The 18,378-nt window shown below is 43.3% G+C and overlaps 1 protein-coding gene across 1 annotated transcript in view; it reads right to left on the reverse strand.

The window, feature by feature from the left end:
• The window catches only part of MYO9B (myosin IXB), a 1,188,949-nt gene that overhangs the window by 93,244 nt on the left and 1,077,327 nt on the right, over positions 1–18,378 (reverse strand). The window contains exon 37 of the mRNA XM_044054768.1: positions 4,380–4,427. Coding sequence (XP_043910703.1) covers positions 4,380–4,427 — 48 coding nt within the window. The remainder of the gene's footprint in view (positions 1–4,379; positions 4,428–18,378) is intronic.

Here is an 18,378-nt window from a genome sequence, read left to right on the forward strand (position 1 = left end):
CAGCTGAAAGACAGAGCATCCACTTTCCAAGCTTGTTTGTGGGGAGTCCTTGTGCAGAATTTGTCCAACTGATGGTTTTGGGGGGAGGCAAACAGGTCTATATCTGGGCTACCCCATTTGCTTGTCAACATGTTGAAAATCCTTGGTTCCAGTTTCCACTCGTGTGGGTCCAGGAGGTTTCTGCTTAGTCTGCCAGTGTATTTAGTTTTCCTGGCAGGAAAAGAGCTTGTAAATGTACTTGATAGCTCAGGGCTGTGTTCCACAATGCCATGGCTAGTCTGCAGAGGGGGTAAGAATGTGTAGCCCCCTGCTTGTTTATATACCACATAACAGTGATGTTGTCCATCTTTATCATTAATTGTCCTGGAGGAATGTGGTCCTTGAAGGCTGTCAGAGCATTCTGTACTGCTAACATTTCTTTTTGATTGATATGCAGGCGCATTTAACTTGGGTTCCATTTGCCCTGAATGCACTTCTCTGCCAGGTGGGACCCCCATGCATAGTCTGATGCGTCTGTTGTTAAGGCTTGGGCGGCAGGGGGTAGTGTGAATTGTAGACCCCTGTTTTGGTGGCAGGCCTCTGCCCACCAAAGGAACTCTAAGCTTAGACAAGGTATGACAGGAATCATTGCTTCTAGATCCTACGAATGTTGACACCATAGGATTCTGAGATACCATTGCAGTTTCCTCATATGCAGCCTTGCATATGGAATTAAAAGAATGCAGGAGACCATGAACTCCAAGGTTTGCAGTATTTGCCTTGCAGATAACTGGGTTTTTGTGGCCACTTATTTGAAGTAGGTTGTCAAATTAATCCATTTCTTTGGTGTGAGGAAAGCCATCTGGGAAGTTGTATTCAAGCTTGCTTCCAGGAATATAATTTGTTGACAGGGTACCAGGTGGGATTTCTTTTCGTTTATGGTGTACCCCAGACAAGTCAGTACCCTTTGAACAAAGGCCAAATAATTCAAAAGTATTTCCTGGCTTTCTGCCTGAATTAGACAGTCGTCCAGATATGGGTATATTTGAATATTTCTTTGTCTTTAAAATGCAATGACTGGAGCTAGCCACTTTGTGAGTACACTGGGTGCAGTTGATAAGCCAAAGGGCAGTGCAGAGAACTGATAGTGCATGTAGCCTGCTTTGAAGTGTAGGTATCTTCTGCAAGACTCCTTGATAGGGATGTGTAGGTATGCTTCTTTTAAATCTAGTGTTGCCAACCATGGATTTTTGCCTACCATAGGAAGTAGCTGGTGAAGAGTCAGCATCTTGAATTCTGGAATCACTAGAAAGGTATTTAGAGTAGCAAGGTCCAGGATAGGACACCATGTATTGCCTTTTCTGGGTACCAGGAAAAGTCTCGAATAGAACCCTTTTCCATTTTCCTCTTCTGGTACCAAATGAATAACCCCCATGTTTAAGAGAGAGAGTACTTGATTTTGGGCCTCTGCCCACTGATTTGGGGGGTATATCTGGCCATCCTCTTGGTGTTGGTAAGATGTGGAAGTAAAATCTGTATCCTTGGGACACTATATTTAAAACCCATTTGCCCTGGGTAATGAGTTCCCAGTTTTCGGCATGCAGACCAATCTTTCCGCCTAAAGGAGCATTCAGTTGGGAAGTGCTTGGAAGTTTTAGAGGCAAGTCATTGCGACTGTTTTCCGTAGGGGGGAGTCTTACTACTCCCTGATTTGGGTGCGGAAACCCCACACTGCTTAGTCTTGTGTGTCCCCTGGGACTGAAACCTGGGGTTTCTGCCATGTCTGGGTTTGGTTTGAAAAGACCTTGAAGAGGCTGAAAAGGACCAATTCTTAAAGAGCCAGTGGCTACTAAATCTAGGAGGCTGAACTTGTAAGAAATATTTAACAATTTACATAGATTTAGCTTTATCTTCCACCTTTTTAAGAACTTCCTCAGCCTTGTTGCCAAACAGGTGGTCCTGATTTAAGGGAGCATCCAACAATTTAGCTTTAACATGATCAGGTAAAGATTGCTCCTTAAGCCAAGCATGCCTTCTGAGTACAAAACCAGTAACAGCAGCCCTGCAAGGGGCCTCTAAAGAATCAAATCCACATTGCAAAGTATGTTTTCCAACCTGTTCAGCAGAATGCATTAAATCCTGTAATTATTTTCTGCACAGTCAGGAATCAACAACATTTTCGGTTTAAGCAATCCAATAACATGTTGTTGATACTTTAACATATGAAACTGGCAGTTTAAAGCCCTAATGGCCAAGGTTGCAGAAGTGTAAACCTTCTTACCCCATCTATCCAGCACCCTGGAGTCTCTATGAGAAGGGGTAGGATTTTTAGCAGTAGAAGCCTTAATGCCCTTGGGTCCCTGTGAAATAGTCTCTGTATCTGCAAAAGGATTTTTAAAAAGGAACTTGAGTGAGTCAGGAACCCTGTAATATCTGTCAGGTTTTCTGGGAGCAGGAGGCAAGGAATCAGGGGCCAAACCAGATTCCGAAAAGGCATCATCAACAATGTCTAGTACAGAAGGAATAGCTAAAGACCTATGCTGAGGCAGAAGTAAGAAATCCTTAAGCCTCTTTTCTGAATCAGAAAAATCCTGGCATTCCCAATGGAACTGCTCCCTTAAAGTATGTAATGTTTCACCAAAAGAAAAATCCTCTGGAGGGGAAGCAGAGGGAAGAGAGTCCTCTGCATCAGAATCCTCATAAGTAGATAGGGGCAAATCCAGATCATCAGAAGAATCAGAAAAATCAGAATCCTGGTCAGAAGATTCATAAACAGCTTCAGTCCTAGATCTCTTAGAAGGGGAAGGCTGGCTTCCCCTGATTAAAGTTATAAGATCTTCAGCCATTCTTATTTGTTTTTTAGGCAAATATGCCTGAGTATATGGCCTGGGCATCATTTTTTTAGGCATGATTCGAGATTTAGGCCTAAAAGAAGGAGGAGGCGTCGGTTTAATATGCAAGTCCTTAGGCCTGAATACACCTTCAAAAGCCGGTGCCTGCACAGCGGCTCTGAACCCATCAAAGATAGAGACATCCGCAGGTTCCATAGTTGAAGCATCTCACGGCATACCGGACTCCGAATGGGTCTCAGTAGAGGCCTGCAAATCAAAAGTAGCGGATATCAGGGGCTGCGAAAGTGCCTCAGTGAGTACCGGCGAACTGGCTTAGGAGAAGCGTTGTCGGCAGTTTTGGACCTCTACAGCCTGTCTTTTTCCTTGCGTTTTTTCGGAATCCTGGTAGTCGGATGGCTAACAGATGACATTTCTGGATAATTAAACCGATAACCGAAATATTTAGAGGCAAAAATATACCAACTGATAGTGCACTGATTAAATAAAGCACAAAACCGACAGCACGGTATGTTGTGGTCAGGGCCTAGGCAAGGAATACAGTACGAATGAAAATCTTTATGAGGTATTTGCTTTCCACAAGTAATGCAATTATTAACTTTCACTGACATCGGTAAAGAGCAAGAAAGCTTCCCCAATGGGGTACTCAGCTTTAGTTGAAGACTTGAGTTCTGAAACTCGAAAACGAAAATTTCAGGAGTCGGCCGACCGGCACTTGCGAACTGCTTCTGCTTCAGGCACCGCATGGCAAGAAAGACTGATGTAATGGCGTCGGCTGCATGTTTTATACCCCTGACATCATGGAAGAAGGGACAGCAACCGACACAGGACCCAAGACTTTGTTAATCAGGCCAACTGAGGGCTACTGCAAGCAGACAACCCAAAAGTGACGACTGCAACAGTGAAATACGAAGAACATCATGCAAAATGCAGTACAATATACTGTGATCTGGTTAAATGCATTTTCAAATCAAGTCCAGAAGGGGAAAAACACAACTGAATTAGCATTAGAAAAATCAGTATTACTGACATCTGTAGCCACCCCCCCCCCCCCCCAAAAAAAAGGCAAAAATTGGAAAAAAATTTAAAAAACATACTTATGTACACAGACCAAGTTGCTTGTAACTCATGAAGTTCACAGTCTCTCCTTCCTTGGTGGTCATAAATCTAGTTTCCCCACTTTAAAACTACAAATTGACTTTACAAACAGCATTTTAAATAGAAGTGCAAAGCAGATATATATTTTAAACTATTTCATGCTGGTAATGGGAATAGTATTTTTGTAATGCATGGTCTTTTGCTTACTAGGTTCTTGAAACTTGTATTTTGCATCACTCATGACATGGCATAATTAAGATGGCTTCATATACCAAAGCCCAAGAAAGGAACACTAATGATAATGACCAGCTGTAGCAGCCTCTACAAAGCCAAATGACATGCAGCAGGTCATGCACATTCCCATAAAAATGAAGGGAACATTTACACATGCTCTTGCATGCAGGTGGCAGGATAGACAATCCATGCAATGTAGAAATCACATCATATACATACCAGAAACCCCTCACAGGGAGAGGACAGCTGAAGTTCAAAGGGCCATGGCTATAGAAAGACGAAAATCATATGCACTTAGTATCTACAACAAATGACACATTTCTGCAAACTTTTTCTACTACTAATTTTTCCATAATGTTGTTCCAAAGACAGTATCCATTTCAATCTTCCCCAGCAAAATTACTGATGGAATCCTACTGTGAGTGAAACAGAGTATTACAAACTACCCTCTTCACATTCACTAATGTTACAGTCCTATCACTCGCAAAATGTGCAAAAGGTTCAGTGAGATACAAGCTAATTTAAGCAATTCACAAATGTCAAATTAACATGTGGTCATTAACTGAGAGCCCCTGTATGAGAATGGAGTCGTCCAACTACAACACTCTCATCTACACATAGCTACTTGATTACCAAGTTCTTCTACTCATAAACCACTTGACAATTCCATCAATACAGCTGCTGTGCCTTTTTACACAACTACTACAGTGGTTCTCAAAGGGCTGCTTAAAAATGTCAGCTTAAGAGCATATTACTAAAACACGATTTGTGTGGTTATCCTCATGGAATAGGAGTAGGATTGTCTGCTTTTTGTGCTCATGACCATAGATCACAATAGCAGGCCAAGGAGAGACTGGAGTGACGTGGTTTTTATGCTTGCCTCAGCCTGATGGCAGACATCCCACCAATGAATCTTTGGTGAAGACTGGGAACCAGACAGCTGGCATCTGTTTTCGAGGCAGAGGTAACCTCAACAGTGACATCCCTAATGCTGTACCCAGCCAATATATGCCCACCAGTAGGTGCTTACTGGGGATTTACGTATCCTTTTAGTATTAATACCTTAAAGCTAAACAACACACCTGATACACTTGTAATAGGTGACTCTATCGTCAGGTACACTGACGTCCCGTTCACCAGGCTGAACAAGGAGAAGGTCATGGTGAGCTGCCTGTCGGGCGCTAGGATCCGCCACACAACACAAGCACTCAGATCACGCCAAGGCAAGTACAAATATGACTCAGTCATTGTCCATGCTGGTGTGAATGACCTGAGACGTACCTCCCCGGACTACATGAAAAGAGACAGAGGAGCTCTCTCAGCATGTAGCCCAGGCCAGTATGACCCTGACCTTGAGTAGCATCTTACCCTCACCAAGAATGATGCCACAATATGAAGAAAAGATGATCAATTTCAAAAATTGGCTTAAGTATTGGTGTCATTCACAGGGGATCCAATGCCTGTCAGCCTGAGATGACATGCTCGACAAGCCACGATGCTTCGCTAGGGATGGCTTGCACCTGTCACCCCTGGGCTTTCAGATATTGGCAAAGGCTCTTGCCACCCCATAGTGCCTTTTTTTGGCAAGGCTCAAAAGACAAACCCACCTCCATAGGTATCACAAGGGATAATAAACTAAGAGTAATGCTACTCAATGCCAGAAGTCTAAACCTCAAGATGCATGCACTCAAAACTCTCCTTAGCATGGAGAACATAGATATATGTGCAGTAACAGAAACCTGGTTCAAGGCTACCGAGAGCACCCCAGCACTACCAGGTTATACCTCATACCATGCTTTTCGGCCCCAAAACTTGGACTGATCCACAAAAGGAGGTGGAGTATCAATATTTGTCAAAGATACCCACACCTCCAGGTTGGTGGCACAGCACGAAGCATCAGAGACTATCCATGTGCAACTAACAGTGGGTAAAACTGCCTTCCAGTTTATAGCCTGCTACAGACCACCCTCCCAAACCAAGGAACCCCACTCGACCTTCCTGAGAACACTGGAAAATATGAAGGTCTCTCCAAACACCATTATATTGGGCAACTTCAACTACCCAAACACAGACTGGGAGCATTACTCTAGCTCCAACACCCTAGCCCAAAGGTTCCTAGAATTTATAAACTCAAATGTTATGGAACAACTTGTTACCACTCCCACAAGAGGGAAAAACATACTGAACCTGATCATCACCAACATTGGGGACTCTATGCTCCAGACCAGAAGTGTATCCCTCACTGGTAAGATCAGACCATAAACTAATCTCACTGGATATTCACATCCTGACCCCACCCCCTGCCCAGAAAAAGTACAGTTTTGTACCTACCATAAATGTAGATGTTCGAAGATCCACATTGCTGCAGTCCTAACACTTGGGTAGTCCGCTGTCCCAGTCGGCCCGAATACCAAAGTATATGGCTGACGTCGGTCAAGGCGCATTAGTCTGACGTCAGGACGTCAGGGTACAAATGCGCATGACCGACGTCATATCCTCAGTCTTTTCTTGCCCCAGATGTCAGAAGACCCTAAAAAGATAAGGCTAAAACCAAAAAACACCACACACTCCTGCACCAAATATATATGCAATATATATACAAATTTACAAGAGTATAACCCCATCCACACAACCACCCCTAAACACAGAGGGGAAGGAGGGAGGGTAAATTGGACTGCAGCAATGTGGATCTTCGAACATCTACATTTATGGTAGGTACAAAACTGTACTATGTTCTTCATACCACATTGCTGCAGTCCTAACACTTGGGTAGAATCCCAAAGCAGAGGTAAGGGAGGCTGGCAAATCATAAGGAAGCAGGAGCTGACAACATGCCCTGCAAAATAGCCGTGGCAAAACCAGCCCTAGATTTAGAGTAGAGAGGAAGGTGGTAATGCTTAGAGAAAGTATGCACTGAACTCCAAGTAGCTGCCTCCAAAATATCCTTAGTTGCCACCCCTTAGAAATGCTGTTGAAGTGGCAGTAGCCCTAGTGGAATGAGGCCTAATCCCAGCTGGAATCTCCTTGCCATGATGGGAATAACAAAATGCAATGCAAAACCCAATCCACTTAGAAATAGTTTGTTTTGACACAGGCTTGCCCTGTGAACTCAAAGCAAAAGAAACAAACAACTGCTGAGACTGCCTAAAATCCTTAGTCCTGCTTAAATAATAACGCAACTGCCTGTGTACATCTAAAGTGTGCAAAATCTTTTGCCCGTTATTTTGGGGATCTGCATAAAAAGTAGGCAAATGAATAGTTTGGTTTAAAGCCACACTAGAAACCACTTTAGGCATAAAGGAAGGATTAGTACGTAAAGATACCCTATCCTTATGAAAAATCAGGAAAGGCTCAACCGCCATAAGGGCCTGCAATTCAGACACCCTTCTTGCAGAGGTAATGGCTAACAAAAAGCAGTCTTCCATGACAAATATTTCAATTCAGCAGTAGCTGCAGGCTCAAAAGGTTGTAGAGTGAGTTTCTCCAACACAAAATTGAGGTCCCAAGCAGGAGTAGGAGCTCTACGTGGGGTCTTATATTCTTTGCCCTCTAAGAAATTGCTTGAACAAAGGATGAGAAAACAATGGTGGGTCACAATCATAGTGAGCTGAAATTGCTGCAGCATGAATCTTAATGGAAGAGAAAGACAAACCTTTGTCCAATAACTCAGTAAGATATTGAAGAGCCACACTCAAATTTGGCTCAGAAACATCCAAATCCTTTGCTGCACACCAAAATAAAAATCCCTTCCATTTTCCTGCGTACACTTTCCTTGTACTAGGTCTTCTGGCTTCCATAATCACATTCAAAACTTGTTGAGGAAGCTGAGACCTGCTATGGTTCAAAACAGAATATGCCAGGCTGTTAGATGAAGAGAGTGAAGCTTGACATTGAGTAGATGCCCGTCCTTCTGAGACAATAGGTGTGGAATCAAAGGTAAGGGCCATGGAGGCTTCCTTACCAGACTCCTCAGCAATGGGTACCAGTGCTGCCGAGGCCAATCTGGAGCTATTAAAATCATCCTTGGCTTGTCTTGTCTGACCTTTAGGAGTACCTTTGGGAGGAGAGGCAGAGGTGGAAAGGCATACACATGAAGATTTTTCCAACTGAAAGAAAGAGCATCCACTGTCCAGGCTGTGTGATGAAACCTTTTCGTGCAAAACTTTGGCAGCTGGTGGTTTAGTGGAGAAGCGAACAGATCTATGTCTGGAGTTCCCCATGACACTGTCAATGTCTGAAATACAAGATCATCCAGTTTCCACTCGTGGGGATCCATGATTTGCCTGCTTAACACATCTGCTAAGGAGTTCTGTGCTCCTGGCAGAAACCTTGCTTGAAGATTCAGCTGCAAGCTTAACGCAGTCTCCCACAAAATCATTGCTTGCCTGCATAGAGGATAAGAATGTGTTCCCCCTTGTTTGTTGATGTACCACATGACAGTTGTGTTGTCTGTTAGAATCAACACCTGCCCTGGAAGAAGTAAATCCTTGAAAGCCAGTAATGCAAACTGGACTGCTAACATCTCCTTCATGTTGATATGTAGATGCTGCAGTCTGGCAGGCCACTTGTCTTGTATCCACTTTCCATTCAGATGAGCTCCCCAAGCTGTGTCTGAGGCATCTGTCGTAAGAATCTGACTCGCCTCTGGCTGGGTCACAGAGAGTCCCTTGTTTAGGTGACATTCCTGAGCCCACCACAAAAATTCCTTTTGAATGCAAGGTATTATTTGAATGACAGTGTCCAAATCCTGGCAGTGCTGTGTCCATACATTTTGAGATACCATTGTAGCTTCCTCATATGCAGTTTGGCATTGGGAAGTACCAGAATACAAGATGCCATGAACCCTAAGGCTTGAAGGACTGTCCTTGCAGTCAGCCCGAACTGATGAGATAGTTGATGGAAGTAAAGAGAAAGATTCTTTTGTTTGTCCGGGGTTAAAAAGGCCATCTGGGTTGCTGTATTCAGTCTCACACCCAGAAAGCACATGTCTTGAGAGGGTACTAGACTGGACTTTATTTCGTTCACAGAATACCCTAGGCATCTTAGCACTGCTATCACATATTCCAAATGCTGAAGAAGCACGTCCCTTCCTTGAGCCAGAATCAGGCAATCGTCCAAATAAGGATAGATTTGTATTCCTTTTAGCCTGAAGAAAGCTATCACTGGAGCCAGAACCTTTGTGAATACTCTGGGCACTAGATAACCCAAAGGGCACTGCAGAGAACTGATAATGAGAATTCCCAGCTCGACAACGCAGATACTTCCTGCAAATTAGTCTGATAGGAACATGAAGGTAAGCTTCCTTGAGATCCAAAGTTACCATCCAGTGATCTTTGCCCAGCAGAGGTAAAAGCTGTTGTAACGTCAACATTTTGAACTTGGGAATGTCCAGATAAGTGTTGAGGATAGACAGATCCAAAATTGGTCTCCACGTGTTCCCCTTTTTTGGTACTAGGAACAGGCGAGAATAAAATCCTAGGCCCCATTCTGGCACAGGAACCGGCTGAATGGCCCCTATTTGGAGCAACAGAGAAATTTGCTTGTGAGCCTCTTTCCTTTGTTGAGGAGGAATGTCTGGCATGCCTTTGAAAGGAGGCAAGGTATGGAAATAAAACCTGTAACCGTGGTGAATGATATCCAATACCCATCTGTCTTGGGTAATTAAACTCCAGTTTTCTTTGAAAAGTGCCAATCTTCCTCCCAAAGGTGCTGCCAGACGAGAAGATTCCGGAAGCTGAAAAGGCAGGTCATTGGGTCTGTTTACGAAAGGACTGACCCCTGCCCTCACCAGAAGACTGAGCAGGTGAACTCCCTGTTCTAGGCCTAAAAGAACCTTGAGCTCTGCCTCTACCACGTCTAGACCTACCCCTAGACTGGGAATCATAAGCAGGATATGTCCACCCCTTGGTAGGCCAATTTCTACTAAACTTCGGAGGCTGAACCTGCAAAAAATCTTTAACAGTCTGCATAGACTTAGCCTTGTCTTCCATTTTCTTTAGAACTGCTTCCACAGGCGAACCAAACAACACATCAGATTGTAAAGGAGCATCTAAAATCCTTGTTTTCACATGCTCAGCTAAATTCTGATCCCTCAACCAGGCGTGCCTGCGAAGAACCGAACCAGTGGCAGCCACCCTCAAGAGGCCTGCACAGCATCAAAACCACATTGCAAAGAATGCTTACCCACCTGTTCAGAAACATGAACTAAATCCTGCAACTCTTTACACTCAATACCTTCCGCCAAAGCATCTACCTTAGACTTTAATTGTGAAAGGAGATAATTTTGGTATTTCAACATGTGAAACTGGCAATTCAAAGCTCTCATGGCCAAAGTGGAAGAAGTATACACTTTCTTTCCCCATCTATCCAAAGCCCTTGCCTCTATCTGGAGGAACAGGATTTTTAACAACAGAAGCCTTAACACCTTTAGGCCCCTGTGAAACAGTTTCTGGGTCTGCCCTAGGACTCTTAAAAGATACTTATGAGCTTCAGGCACCCTATAATATCTATCCGGTTTAACTGGAGCAGGAGGCAAAGAGTCAGGGTTCAGAGAAGCCTCTGCAAAACATCCTCCACCACATCTAGAACAGGAGGTATAGCTAAAGGCCTATGCTGGGGTAGAAACAAAAATTCCCTAAGCCTTTTCCTGGAATCAGAGAAATCCTGACCTTCCCATTTAAAATGCTCCCTCATGGAATGAAGAGTCTCTGAAAATGAAAAATCCTCAGGAGGAGAAGCAGAAGGAGTAGAATCATCTACATCAGAATCAGAGTAAGGGGAATACTCCTGCAAGTCTTCAGCCGAAGACTCAGAAGCATCCGAACACTGCTCAAAACTCCCAAGCTCAGGTTCCACCCTAGGCCTCTTATCAGGAGGGGGCATAGAACCTCTAATCATTGTAATCAAATCTTCTGCCATCTTAAGCATATGCTTCTTAGGTACAGACCCTGAAGAAGTAGGGGTAACACCTGAAACAAAACCTGGCCTGCCCCTGGGAGAAGCCTTGGAAACAGCAGGGGAGGGCCTAACCACCTTAGGAAGGGAGGGAAGAACAGCTACCTGAGAAGCCCCTTCCGCCTGGCCTACCTCCTGAGAAGTCACATCTTGCAGTAATAAAGTCTCTCCCTGGGATTCCAAAGAAATTTCTGGCTGAACCCCTGGCTCCACCGAGCCCTCTAAAGAACCGACGTCCGGTACGGACGGTTCTTCCAGCCTAGGCTTTGCTGTTTTGTCCTTGCGCTTTTTTGACGAAGCAGGCGTCGGAGCATCCGACGGCATTTTATAATTACACCGCTTCCCAAAAACTAACCTGGCACAATCTAATCTTCTCTTTATAGTGCGTTTGTTAAATCTAGCACAAGAGCGGCAGCCAACCACGTCGTGCTCAGGCCCTAAGCAAGGTATACACAAGGTATGGTAATCCCTATGAGGTATCTGTTTCCCACAAGAACTACAGTTATTCACTTTTTCTGACATCCGGTAAAATACTGAGGCAAGAAAAAAACAAAATATTCCCCAACGGGGTACTTAGCCAACTTGGATTCGGTCTGAAACTCCGACTTCGGAAAATCTCAGAACGCCAACCTGCACTTGCAAAACTGCTTCTGCATCGGACCATGCGGCAAAAAAGACTGAGGATATGACGTCGGTCATGCGCATTTGTACCCTGACGTCCTGACGTCAGACTAATGCGCCTTGACCGACGTCAGCCATATACTTTGGTATTCGGGCCGACTGGGACAGCGGACTACCCAAGTGTTAGGACTGCAGCAATGTGGTATGAAGAACATCCACAGTGAAAAACTTCTCTAAAGCAAATTTCACACTCCTCAAAACCGATGTGGAATCCTTCAAAGCCCCCAAGCCTGTGGAAAATACGGCCCAGACCGCAGAATCCTTTATAAACGCATTCTATGAACACCTTCAGGAATGCATGGATCATGCAATCCCAAATAAAACCAAGACCCAATCCTCCAAAGGCAGGCGTCCTGTATGGTGGACCCCAGCCATAAACAAACTATACAATAGGAGGAGGAAGCCACTACATGACAGAGTAAAATCCCAAAAAGGGAAGGCATCTCTGATCAGTATTAGCAAAAAACTACGGGCACTCATAAAATCGTCTAAGGCCAGCTTCGAGAGAAAAATTGCACAGGACACTAAGGATAATCACAAGGCTTTCTTTAGTTATGTTAGGAACCTGGGTGGGAATTCCCAGATATGCTCAGAATTAGTCCAAAATGACAAAAAATACACCGAACCCACAGACATTGCCAACATCCTAGCTGACAGGTTCAGCGCAAACTTCTCCCTCCCCACCAAAAGGGCAAATATCTATCCCAGCAGAGTGCTGCCCCCGACATCTCAGATGCTCAGGTAAGAGCCGCCCTCTCCAAAGCAAAAAACACATCAATGGGACCAGACGGTGCCCCAGGCTGTGTCCTACATGAACTCCAATAAGAGCTAAACCCAAACATAAAACTACTGTTCAATCTCAGCCTTACTACAGGATATGTACCCAAAGAGTGGCGTACAGCAACAGTGGTCCCTCTCCACAAAGGTGGTGCCTCAACAGATCCTGGAAACTATCGCCCCATAAGCCTGACTAGCTTGGTCTGCAAAGCTATGGAAAGGATCATCATGGACCTCATAAATAAAGATATTGGGGACCTACAGACACTGGATCCCACCCCAGTTCAGCTTTGTTAAGGGCAGGTCCTGCCTCTTAAACCTGGTCAATTTCTTTGAAACAGTCACCAAGGCCATTGACGAGGGGAAGGTGGTCCACACAGCCTACATGGACCTCGCAAAAGCCTTCGATACAATATCCCACTCAGGCATTATAGATAAGCTCACCAGCTTAAATATAAACCCCTATGTCACTAGATGGGTTGCAAACTGGCTCAAGGACAGAACCCACATGGTTAGAATTGCTGGAGCCATGTCAGACTCCAAACCAGTTACAAGTGGCATCCCACAAGGCTCAGTCCTGGGACCTCTCTTGTTCGGTATATATTTCTCAGCGGTACAGGCCAACACGAAAGGACTGTGGCTGACCAGGTTTGAAGATGACTGAAAACTAGACGCCATAATCGACTCTCCAGCCGACACAAGTATACTACAAAAGGGCCTCATAGAAACAGACAACTGGTGCCAGAGCCATGGCCTCAAACTAAATGCCAAAAAGTGTATAGTCATCCCCTTTGGCAAAAACAAAGTGCCCACAAATTACCACATAGGTGGCAATCCATTAAGTACGGAAGTAGTAATTAGGGACCTGGGGACCCAAGTTGATAGCAATCTCTCATTTTTATTTATTTTATTTATTTATCATTTGTTGACCGGGAAAGTCCGACTAGGTTCCACAGAGCCTGTTTTCAGTGGAGGCCTGGGGAGAAATGCTTCAGATGCATGTCTTTGGAATGTGGGAGGAAACCGGAGTACCCGGAGGAAACCCACACGAACACAGGGAGAACATGCAAACTCCACACAGAAGGCACCCCAGCCGAGAATCGAACCGGTGAACCTCTTGCTGTGAGGTGACAACGTTAACTGCTGCAATACTGTGCCGCCCATTTGAAAACCACGTGGCCAAAGTGGTTAGAAAAACATTTTATATAGCCCACCTAATCATGAAGGGATTCACATCTAGATCAGGGGAGGTCATCGTGCCTCTTTACTCATCCCTCATCAGGCCCATAATTGAGTACAATGCCCCTTTGGGAATGTACCTTACCAGACACCTGCAGTAACTGGAAAGACCCCAAAAGTACCTCACCAAGAGGATCAAAGGGCTCAAACAGATGCCATATGCTGCCCGGTTAAAGAAACTCCAGCTCTACTCAGTGGCATACCGCCTGCTCAGAGGCGATCTGTGCCTGACGTATAAAGCCATGTCCAACCCAGAATTAATGGACATGCTGCACCTCAGAAAATCCAAATCCCCTTGTGCTACGCGCTCGAGAGACTTGAACCTCAGCAATAAAATAAATAGGACATGCTGGAGGGACAGATTAATAACCCAGAGGCTCCCTTCACTCTGGAATAAAATCCCAGTCCAGGTTAGGCAGAGTCCCCTCATTGACTCTCTTCAAGAGGAATCTTGATGAGTGGATGGGAGATCGTAGGTTTACCCCGGGTATCACTTCTGTGTCACTGTTAGACAGAGGCACAGTATACTAACCTCGAAAAAGGGCATAGCAAAATTCATTTAAAATGGGTGGCGAAAGCCAAACACACACTATCTAGGCTTATAAATGCCCTAGGGCAGACAGCCTAGTATGAACCTATGAACCTGCATTTAGCATATCACCTGACCCTCAGTTTGGCTAATGTCCACTACTGATTAGAAACAGTGATTTTTTAACAGTATCAGAGAAGACACCTGAAGATTAAACAGTCACCCCACCCCCAGGAAAAAAAACATGCAAGAGAAAGTAAGTAAATAATTGTAAGCCTAGGTCTGTGGTATAGGACAATTCTCCTGACAACCCAGACTATGAGAGTTTAAAAAGCAGCTCGGGTAGTGAGGGAGATGGGCAGGGGACTTGACTGTTGGGGAGGAGGTAAACGAAGGCCTGCAGAGAAATGAAGTTGCAACCATTAAATCAGAATATGGACTGGCTTACCAAACTGGTAATGGAAGTCTTCAAAGAAATGGGTGGGTGACCTCACATGCATTGGGAGGGCATAGCAGGCCCCCTCAGTGATGCAGGTATCAAAGTTAACAACAGGAAGTAGGGTTAAGATTTAAACATAAATGCTCTTGGGGATAAAGACCTCCAGGGTTGACAGGATGACACCCCCTTCCAGCTGGCTCTTGCCTTCAGTAAGGGGAAGAGAACAAATGGCCTCAAGACCAGCAGGAAGGTGTTTGACTATTAAGAGGCACATGGGGAACGCAAAGAAAAAAGTAAGTAATTTATTCAAATTTTACAGCTTATTTGCTTTACTACAGCTATTACAGAGGTGGGATAACTTGGCAATTTTTCTAAATGGATAAGATGGGTCAAGTACAAAAGGCTGCACTGCTCTTGCTTTTTTGGCAACAGTAAATTGCAAAGAAAATTTAGCAGTTGCCAGGCCTAATGGGCAAAGCTAGAGAAACAAATGTAGAGCATCAATTTTGTATCTTACTGTTATGGCTATATGTGATCAAACTTAAATTCTTTATTTTTTATCTACTGTTTTGACCACATTCTTTTTTGTTTGCATGATGTCAATTCTACAACTAAATGAAATTCAGACTTTTCCCAGAGCATAATCTGTTTTTATGGGAGGTAGTCTTTTAAGTATGACTTATTCACTGGTACCGTGAAGTGATTTACAGATGGTTACTGTTTTTCTTATATTTTGTTTAACCTTTGCACTGCATACATTTAGCATTTTTGCCCCATCAGTGAATGTTTTTGGCCTCCACTCTGGTTAAGTAACTTATAAAAGTTGTAATTTTTTCCTATACTCATGCCACTGGCTGTAAACACCAAACTTTGACCTCAGTGACTTTCACTGCAGGGGAAACAGTGAGGTGCATCTATAAATTGTGCAAGTCCAGAGACATCAGTCGGTGCATCTAACACTAACTCTATGACGACATTACCAAAGGGTACACAATGTATTTGGGTTGTGCTTTAACAAAAAGTTCATAAAGTTTTTTATTAAAATATGCTCAAAAAAGTAAAGAATGAAAAACATGATAATGCACTGCAGCATTTAACTCCACAAATACAGTGACACATACATGAACATTGGCAAACCACTTTACACTATCATAGCATTTTAGGATTCGTAAGCGTGACAAGGCAATTTAGTTTCATGGCCATTAAGGCTTTGTCAATACCCACCCTCAGGCTGTACTCCCCTTCTCAGGGAGTGTTAGGCCAGTCAGTCCCGGGATAGATATGTGGATATCTATCCTTCTGTCTGAAGACTGACAGTGCATCCTACGGCTTAATCTGTAGTGGACATTTATTCCACAATTGGGGGACATAAGAGTGCAATGAATATCTATCTCCATTGCATTCTATTTTTCTGCTTTTGAGGACTTGGATCCCTTGTTCTGATGTTAGTGAAACATTGAGCTATCCAACTGGTGTCCACAACTTTAATGCCACTTAAAAGCTGTTAAATAGTACCAGCACCAGGATGGAACTTTGTGACACATCTAGTCATATAGGACTCCTTGGGTAACCTAGTTGAGCCTTGTTTGTCAGTATTACCCATAGCAATCTTCAGGCTAAGTGTGATCTACCTGTTCAACGGCCTAGTATGAACCTTTGAATAAAGAAGGTGTTATTAACGTACTCAAGTCTCATTACATTTGTTGGATGTTTTATTGAACAGCCAACTGTGCAAATATTTTACTTGGCTGTTTTGTTTTAATTTTTCATCATGTGGAGGGGTGTTAAACTCTTTTTCTAGATCCAAAGTGTGAGCAAGTGTCACTCACTCCGTAAAGCATGACTCTTGCTCAAAAGTTAGGAAACAGGATATGCATTTAACAAAATTGTACTTCGCACTTAGCGAGGTAATCACTTCCATAACTTACCATGCACATTTTGTATGACTCCATCTGAAGGTTGCTGGTTGCAAATTAAATAAATTCTCTGACTAGGGACTACAATTACCCTCTTCCAGATGTCAGTCAAACTGATATCTTCTACGGATATACTGAACAACAACTCAACTAGGCTACTAGTAAGATTAAATACAAATTCTCCCCCTACCTCTCAACTGTAACTCATTTTCCAACGCATCTCTGATTTTGACTCAGATTTTAGCTCTATCCCTCTTAAACCCTTGTGAAACTGGTGACCTCTGGAGAAAGTTGGTGAATAATACTTTAGTAAATAATGACAATTAGAGGTGCAGAGATTTTTTACTTCAGAAAATGTACATCAATTCACACACACACACACACACACACACACACTTACTCAGCATTTCAAGTGCCCCTGATTATTTCTGTTGAAATATGATTCCCCCTAAATTTTATCCAGTGGCAATCAACTAGACTTAAGTACATTAATAACATCTTTATTCAAAAGTTCATACTAGGCTGTTGAACAGGTAGATCACACATAGCCTAGCCTGAAGATCCCACTTCATCAGTGCACAGTGACATGAACAATTACATCCAAACTTTGTCCCCTTTCAATGAAGGTAAATTTACGGCATCCAATCCAAACCTCCAAGTTGCACTTAGAGAGGATCAAGGAGCATACTCTGCTTTACATCTAAGGGAAATCAATCCCATAAAAGGATTCTTTGAGAGAGGTCTCCATCTCAGCAGTGGGTCCTATTTACTCAGCAGTGGAAAAATGCCCTTGATTCTATTAGTGAGGAAATGCTGTGGTCTTTTGATTTAAGTTATAATTTTAGATAAGTACATACCATGCTTTTAGTGAGACATGATTCTTAATACCTGCATTTACTATACTACAAAACAAACTGCATCTGGGTATGCTTCAATGCTTACATAACTCTACATTTTTTCATTCAGTAGCACAATCCCTACTTCATTAGCACTGCTATGACTAACTCTGATGATAACACTAACAGTGCAATATTTACAGTCAGCAGGGGGCAGAATAAGCAAAGGTGAACCACACTGATTAGACAGTCTGGTTAAGACTAAGCAAAGATTATTACTATTACACCCTAGATGGGATTCAAAAATAGGTTTCCAACAGTTACTCAATTCCAATTTGGCCTGACTATACAGTATGAGGAATACATCTCCCAGACTCTATATGGATAGTTAAAATGTCCCATAATAAAGGAATCTGGTCCAATATTTCAATTACACATACCTACCAGAAAATTCTCATATTCAGATTTAGAAAGCAAAGTTAAGTGGCAGCACTTAAGTATATCTGTTACTACTGTTATAACATTTTGAATTTCTGAGGTACTTACCACTGAGGTAGAACACCTAAATGTAAGACATTTTTAACATGCACAAAAAGTTTGCAACTCCTTTCCTGTGTTCTCTTACGGAGTGGTAAACACAGCATCTATTATCAGTAACATCAAACCAGGTTTCCAGGAAAGTACACACCACAATGTTCTCAAAGAAATTATTGTACATTTCTGAGGTATCCTGTCTACCTACAAGGTGCTAGCAAGTTGAAAACCAACCTTACTAAAACTACTATATTATTTTCAGTACTTTGACAGAATGCCAAATATCACCTCACTATTTCATATTCACAACCAC

The sequence above is a fragment of the Protopterus annectens genome, chromosome 13.part0, assembly GCF_019279795.1.
Source record: "Protopterus annectens isolate FY-2018-M chromosome 13.part0, PAN1.0, whole genome shotgun sequence".
Lineage (NCBI taxonomy): Eukaryota > Metazoa > Chordata > Ceratodontiformes > Protopteridae > Protopterus > Protopterus annectens.